An 8,646-nucleotide genomic window follows, 5' to 3' on the forward strand; every position below is an offset into this window, starting at 1 on the left:
TGACTGGATAATAAGTAACTATTTTTCTAGTAATGTTCAGCGCCGACTGTATCATATGTACCTGTAATCGAGTCTTTAACAGCCACGATTAGCATGTTTAAGCTAATTCTGGCATCACGTACGTCTAGCGCGGCGTCGCCTATAAACTTCACTTCAGCTTCTGCCGTCACTAACTCACTTCATAGCAACTGCCTTCTTTTTACCAACTCATCATTATTCGCAGTAAGTCCGCACAATACACTACACCACATTGATGTTTTATTTATAAAGACAGGTTACCTACTCGGTTAGGGAACAAAAAATGAAACAATACCGTCGCTTAGGTACTGATGTCTGGTAACGATTTATTTAACGAACCATAATGCATGTACAATAGAGTAGTAATATTTTTTAATCTTCTTTTATACATATGCCAAGTGACCATTAAGAGATGTTTGGTAGTCTTTTTCAATACATGACCATCGCAAACATTTGACTCTTGAGGACACTACGGTGAGGCTGATATTTTTAAGCATTTTTTAACTCACCTACTGAATTTAACTGTCTGCATAGAACAACAGCAACATTTACTAGTACTAGACTTAATACTTTTTAAAGAAAAATAAATAATAAAAATACGGTACCTAAGTGAAGGGACTAGCATTCGAGTAAAAAGATTAACTTATCTAAATTCATACAAAAATTTGAAAATACTTTAACTTAGCTACTAATACTGCAAAATATACAACTAATAAATGCAAACCCACACTTTTTAATGATTTAACTAAAAGAAGTTGTACTTAAACTACATTATTATGATAAAATTATCTAAATGAGGTACTTAACGCAATCGAAAACTAACTTATTCTTACTTGGGCAAGATATCGGAGCTTATCAATGCAAAATAACGGGCAGGCCAATTAGTTACATTATCGGGATCCTGTCAAGCGTGCGAGGCGGTGTCGTGGTCATGACTTCAGCGTGTCATTGTTTGTCGGTAGGTCGACGTAGTCCGTGACTTCCCAGTGGTACTCGGGCTCGTCGGGCAGCTGCGGGGGGAGGGCGGAGCGCGTGAGGGGCACTCCGTCCTCGGTGAGGGACAGGTAGCCCTCCAGCGCCGGGTCCTCGGGGGTGTTGCGAGCGCGCGCGTTGAACGCCCCGCCGACGTCTTCGCTGGGAAGCTCCCAGATATGGAACTGGGCGTTCATCTTGAAGTTCTGTTGACGAAAGCAAATGTTTGAAATTAATGGATTTAGAAACAATCGCTTAAACATTATATATATTATTTATATCTCCCTAAAAGATAAATCAAAGATGCTAATAGTCAGAGAAGTATGAAAAGTTATTTTGACTTTCTTTGGAAATCAATATCAGGAAAAATTGTTTTCGAATTAGGAAATATTCGGATGGAACTGAAGGAAACAACATCAATACATATTACCGGATTAAACCGCATCCTAATTTTCTAAATAGGTACTTTTTGTTACTTTATATGTTAAAGGCTTTGTTAAAAAACTAGCTCTAACTTTTTTCTTCTTTAAATCCTGTTACCCTCTGCCGGGGTGTAGGGCTCGAATCATATTTCTCCATTTATTCCGGTCTTGGGCAGCTTGGGTAACCTCTTCCCTCCCCATCCCTAACACCCTGAGCTCTTGCTGAACAGACCGACGCCAAGTCGATTTAGGGCGGCATGGTTTCCTCTTGCCGGGTATATTCCAGGTGAGGGCCCTTTGGATAGGTGCTTCTTATTAAGAAACCGGCACCTTTATTACCTACCTATCTTGCAATCTGTTTCTTTTCCTGTATTCGTGCAAAGGTTCATAAAACATTGCCAAGCATTAACTTCATTAGGGGCTATTAAAAGAGCGCCATCATACGAGAAGCTATCTAAAAAATGTCATTAATGTACATAAAAAGATCTGTGACTAGAGAATGCTCTTGCTTAAGATTTATGACAATTGTACGTAACAGTCCGCATTAAGTATCTAAGTTTTTCCTTATGCTTTATACCTATTTTACACTTCTATAAACATCGTAAGAAGAGAAGATAATAACATTCAACTACCTAATAAAAATATCTTAACTGTATAACTGGTGGTCGATTTCCAACTTTAACTAGGATAACGCAACGCAAGGAGGATGATGATGAAGAGCATTGCGGACACAGATATTATATGCTTTGGGATTGCGAACGTAGTTTCTGAAATACGACCAAAAAAAACAAAAGCACACTATCCATAGAGTATCGTAGCTATATCTCTCTCTAGCGCTCTTCAATCTTTCCAATCATTCGCCATGGAGCGTAAGCGATTGTATTCTTGATTGTATGATTATACTAATTTCCAGATAACTGGAAATAAGGCGGCGCGGCGTGTTGTGAAGCGAGTTACTCAAAAACCTACTTAATTACCACGACCACTCTGACAAGAATTGGTACAGATGAAGATTTTTTTTACTAAAGCAAAAAAAAAAACTAGGCTAATTTAACCTCCTACTCCTCATGACCAACATTTGTTCAGCTAAGTACTTTTAAAAATATCTTGTACTTATTTTGATTTTTATCACCGTTGAAAGTTTTTCCTAAGAGGTAATGTATTGCGAATTCAGTTAAGTCTAAGTATAATAAGAGTCTTGTGAGTTTTAAGCGTCAGACAACGTCAACTACAACAATAATGGCGTACATTGAACCTAATATTTATTTTGTATGAAAATGAAAAAAAAAATAAGACTTCATAATTTTTAATAGTCGCTGAACAAATGGTGGCCTACAGTTTAATTTTTTGCTTTTGTTACAGACCCCAACCTGTATAACAAACACATTCTATTTGGCCTAATTATGATCGAGAAACCCTATTGATATAATGAAAGAGGTTAGACAATGAACTGTCCAAGTCAGCGGTATTGGTACCCGAGTATAATGGGCGTCACATTCGCCGGCCGTAGTAATCTGCGCCTGCGACGAGCCTTGATGAAACCACAATAAACATGATCCTTAGATGCCCTTGCGCACTTCCGCTTTAATCGCGACTACCTAGTACTACATACGAACCTTTAACACATGCACATATAAATCACGCGACGGGTTTATATTTAAGTACTTGGTACGGATTAGAGACTAATGAATGATATAGACTGCATACAAATATTTCATACAAAGTTGACTCTCTTATCATAATTATAATTTTATTATAGTGGCCCGTGGATTCAAACACTTAACTAAACGTCCCTTACGAGTGTCTCTTACATGTTCACAAATCGTTTACTCTTAAGTATTCTTCTTTACGTCACGCCGCCGATTTATAGCTGCAGGTTGCATACCCGGGGTCTGGGATATTACTATGTATTTACCTACTGAACTAAATAATTTACAACTGAAACAAAAAGGCCACTTTGTATAAAGCTTATCAGTATTTATTATTTACATATCTCTAGCCAACATGATCTCACTGCAGCGTAGGAAGCAAGTACCTTACAACCACCTCTTATGATAATATTGTGATTGTTGAATCGGACATGTTTAGTTATAAATCACATTATCAAAGTAAACACCCCGTCCTAGGCCAAGATAAGTGACGGCTGAAAAAAATACGGCAAATTTTGAAACGTGCAAGATAAGTCATGACAAATTAGTGCACAATTTAGTAAGCTCATCGCAAATATCATAAAGGATGACGCACGGCCACCTGACAGACAAACAACGGAGAGACTGATGGTGGTCGATGTTGGTTCGCTTTTGTTGCTGATAAGCCTCTAGCGTCTCTATTTTCAACATAACACGCAAATATGTTCATAGATCACAAGCTAAAAAAAATGGGCTCTAGCTCCGGCAATCTCTCTATGCGTATTCAATAAAGATTTCGAAAAATATCTTAGTTAGAATCTTCAATAACTTATATTATAACATGCACTGGGAAAATTAAAGTACACGGAAGTCAAATCGGTGCGTTACTAACATTTCTTAAGTATATACATTATACAACTACTTTTATATTACGGTATAAGTTAGACTTGGATAGGTGCTCTAGGCTAAGGAAAAAATACTACCAACAAAACAACTACAACTCTTACAAAAATAAGTGGTCCACTGTGCGCCACTCTCCCCTGAACGTTATGTGATAGTGATAAGAGAAATTGATAGGTATCCCTGACAGTCCTGAGGGCTTATCCGTGGCTCATCTTTGTTATGTGCCATGATTAGGGTTGTAAATAGAAAAAAAACCAAATGTTTTTTTTCAGAATTGTGAAAAAAGACATGAAAAAAAACCGAGCACCTTGGTTTTTTTTCTAAATATGGTTTTTTTTCAGATGAACAAATAATACGACATAACGGTTTCTCGTGAGTTGTAACGTGTTTCAATAACAATAACGTAAAATTTAATTCAATTAACATTCAGTATACAAACGTTTATTGGGGAATCCCCGATGCTGCGTGTAGCGTGGAGAGGCGGTGGTGTTGCCAACAGTAAAAAGTCATAACTACCAACTACAGATTTCGTAAATGTTACTTTTATAAGACCAGAAATTAAAGGTATTTCATTAAATTCGTTTAATATTTAACATTAAGTCTAAAAAACCGTATAAAAGTATTGACTACTTTCAAATTTTGAGATTTCGTACTTTAGAAAAAAAACATACTCCAGAAAAAAACTGGTTTTTTTTCACGGTTTTTTTTAATGTTTTTTTTTTCAAGCCAGAAAAAAAACCGTTTTTTTGCAACCCTAGCCATGATATTTAAGGCATGCGTACTGCTTTTAGCCAGCGAGCGAGTTCGATCCCTTATACTAATTTTAAAATTGAAATAAAAAAGACTGTATCCTCTTACATTTCATATTTTTCAATATTAAACTATAATATTTTGAATCTTAGGAATTTATAATTTTGTAGCATTCAAGACAATTAGTTTATGTGTTCGTTCGTATGCTTTGCTATTGAGAAAACAATAAACCGTTAATAGCCGGCCGTAGCGAACTGCAGAGCTGATAACTACATAATTTTACTATCACTTCACCAACACAATAGTGGTTTTATCTCGGGCAGTAAATTCTGTTCAATGGCCCGGGTTGATTGAAGAGAGCACGTGAGGTGACGCATACCGCGTATACGGTGTTTGCTGCGAGTCCAACATAATACTGACAATACTGTCAATGAACACTGTTTTGTTTTTAAAGGTTTCAGCAGTATCTGTGTGATGTTGATGTCATGTCAAATTTATACGATGTCGAGATCAACATATACTGGAAACTGGATAGCAGTTAGTACAAAATGACTTGGAAATATCATAGCAGCTTAGCAGGTATTCGCTACAAAACTAGAGATTTAGAATGACAAACAAGTAAAGACTATCATGAAAAGGTTTAGGCCGGCGTTCTATTTATAAAAATATAAACTATGTAATCCTTAGTACCGCAATATTTGAGAAAATACGTGAGTAACGTAGATTGATGTTGAAACAGAGAAAAAAAAATTGGTGTGATGGTAATGGCATGCTGTCTTCATTTCAAGCAGTTTTATGTGATATGTGATAAGCGGATCATGATGAACTCCGGTAATACGATCGACGAGTTATGTCTCTTCAAATGACGTCATACACTTTTATATAAATTATTTTACACAAGTATTACAACACAAACTTATAATAGCCAATCCAGTTTTGCATTCCAATCCTGTACTTCACAAGGCAGTGGTGCTGCAGACAGTAGTAGTCCTGTGACACATCGTGGTGAGAACACGTGCCGTCGGGGAAGTACCTTTGTTCCGGACTTTGCCATTCAAACCTACTTGTACATAGAATCCGCCGCCCACCGCTCGGCGGCAAAACACCTCAGACCTCATTCATATGTGAGCTGCGACATAAGACTCACCTCCGGCAAGCAGTGGTGCTGCAGGCAGTAGTAGTCCTGTGATCCGTCGTGGTGGCACCACGTTCCGTCAGGAAAGTAAGGGTCCATGCCCTTGTCGTTGAGCTCCACCCGTGGTGCGTAGAAACCGCCACCCGCCGCCCGGCGACAGAATACTGCGCATCCCATCCACATGCGAGCTGTGACATAATACTCATTAATTACTTGAAATTATTTTTAAGGTTTTTTTTTTGAGACACACAAATTTTAACTGACAAAAAGGAACGGGCATTTTAAGCTCTTAACGGTTTGAGCTCTTAACAAATCGTTTAATTTTACTTGGATCGTGAGGTGCCTGCAAACCGCCGCCGCGCGGGTCCAGGCTGTGCAGTACGGCCGCATACTCCGAGCACTTGCGCGCGGCCAACTCGCTTGACGTCACTCGCTTCTTCTTTCCGCACACCTGTACCACAAAACACGCTTTAAAGAAAAATGGTTTTTAGATAGGAGAGCATAATAATTTAGCCCGTATCGTAACGTATTTCTGAACTAGTTGTAGTCATTGCTGTTGTACCTTTAAAATTGATTATTTGGACTATACTACCGACTAGACCAGACAGGTCGTAAACAAAATATTCAATCGAAATTTAAATTACCAAATTTATGAATTTGAATAAGTATAATTATATACTCATAAAATTATAAGTTCACGAGTACCTACTGAGTATGAATACTGAAGTACCAGGTAGGTCGTACTGTTAACCGCAAATCGTACGATTATTGTTGTATCTTAGTAATACGCGGACGATTTACCGCTGACGCGCATTTACCTATAAATTATTGACCTCTAGTGGTTTATTTACACGTCAGAATATTTGGGTAGACATTAGGTATTAAATAGATACGTCATACTCATAATCGTCATATAATAGGATTGGGCAATTGTGACTCAACAAAATAAACACATTGAATGGATTATCGCAAAAGTTACTTACATGTGGAAATAAGTAACTAGGAACTCGTTGGGCTATATCGCACTACTTTTAAAAAAACTTGTATCTTCATCTGTCAATAAAAAAAAAATTGTAGTACTTAAGTATGTATGGAATGCATATAGACTTACTGCGTTTTAACTTTGAGGAGCAGCGTGAGATACGAGATTTTTTCAAAGTAGTGACGATATTTATATTCAAATGAGCTTTAATTACGCTTCCTACTCATTGATTATTATAGCACCTAAGTATAGTCGTATTAGCTAATCAGTTTATAATAGGCCCTTTGCATTTCAATTAACTAACCTTCGATTGAGTGGTAATTAATTATTCGCAGCTATTTTATTGAATAAGTATTTCCTCATGTCCGATTTCCTGATGATGTAAACATGAAATTAAATAACTAATATTTACTTTCACGGGCTTATTAAGTATCTAGTATCTTCTACTTAGCAAATTGTCAGTGTAGCCCATGGGTTTTCAAACTGTGGGGCGCGCCTGGGGGCACAGCAACATTGTAAGGGGGGCGCGGGACCGTAAAACAAGTGCACACATCACACATAACCTAACTAATAGTAAGAAGAGGGGGGCGTGTTTCATTTTCATTTTTGATGACATCAGCCCCTGGTGTAAGCGAATTTGATACAATAAAAAATGCCAAATGTGGGCCCCATCCTACCGACTGCGCCATTAATGGTTACTCTCTCCATTACCTTATATTCTCGAAACGTAGCGAGCACAGCGTGTAGTGTTACTCGGTTTACTTTCCGTGGCTCATCTTAGACTCGTACATGCAACACGCAGTCTACTCTTTATAATATAGCACACAGAGTCGTTACAGATGACGACGTACTCAACTCCGTCGCAGGTTCCAGAAAAGTAGCCGCGGCGACGCTCGAGTTACGAAGATACTTTCAGAAGCTGCCTGAGCGTAACCTGCAGCGTAAGGTACTCTACTCTCTATAGCTCACCTTAGAGTCATCACAGATGACGACGTCGTACCCCACTCCGTCGCAGTTCCCCGAAGAGCAGCCGCGACGGCGCTCGCGAAAGCCGCGTGAGCGCAGCGTGCAGCCCGAGCGGCAGACGCCCTCCTGCCACGCGCCCCAGCCGCCTACACTGCCTCCGTTGATGGTACCTCCTGAGGTCCAAAGAACAGTGTATATTTTTACATGATAAAAATACATAACAAACTCGGTAGAATTTCATCTTCCCAAATAAATGAACGAACGCTCATTAACCCCCGACGCAAAAACGACGGGGTGTTATAAGTTTGACGTGTGTAACAAGGAGTGAAAAACTACACCCCTTATTATACGTGTCAGTTTTACCATCTGAAATAATTTTCGGGGTGAATATGTTGATTATACTAAGCGACTTTTACTACGCGACCAACTCCAAAATCTAGATTTTTTTTTAACTCAGCCATAGAAAATATCAGACATGCGAAAATTTTTCTTTTCTTTTGCGTTTCAGACTTTGTCCCATAGTAAAACATGTTCAGTATTACGGGTAAAGGTACCGTACCTACACGTACAGTGCTTGACGCTTCCTCTATTATATTTATAAACGATGCTATGCTACGTAAGCATAAGCACCTATCAAGGTACCTTTTTACCGTAAACGCATATAATTTAATACATATTCAGCCCATAAATTAGCGGGTGTCTATACAGGGTGACGGTCTGTTTCACCATCTCTAGTTAAAGTTATCTGTCAGATAAAAATAACACGCGCTCTTTCTTCTTGCAGGTGAATGATGGAGAAAGCCTTATTTTACTCCAATTAAAGCTATCTGCTAGATAGCTTTAATTGGAGATTGTAAAACAGGCCGTTAA

General features: G+C 38.4%; 1 protein-coding gene across 1 annotated transcript; it reads right to left on the bottom strand.

Annotated features, from left to right (window-relative positions):
• Window positions 1–315: 315 nt before the first annotated feature.
• Window positions 316–7,995, bottom strand: LOC125225233 (A disintegrin and metalloproteinase with thrombospondin motifs adt-2-like). The gene is made up of 4 exons (XM_048128842.1): window positions 7,780–7,995; window positions 6,156–6,279; window positions 5,841–6,016; window positions 316–1,196 (listed from the first exon to the last, which is right to left on the bottom strand). The coding sequence occupies exons 1-4, from the start codon at window positions 7,993–7,995 to the stop codon at window positions 948–950; spliced, it is 765 nt and encodes a 254-aa protein (XP_047984799.1). The 3' UTR covers window positions 316–947.
• Window positions 7,996–8,646: the final 651 nt, after the last annotated feature.

The sequence above is a fragment of the Leguminivora glycinivorella genome, chromosome 4 (genome assembly GCF_023078275.1).
Source record: "Leguminivora glycinivorella isolate SPB_JAAS2020 chromosome 4, LegGlyc_1.1, whole genome shotgun sequence".
Taxonomy (NCBI): Eukaryota; Metazoa; Arthropoda; class Insecta; order Lepidoptera; family Tortricidae; genus Leguminivora; species Leguminivora glycinivorella.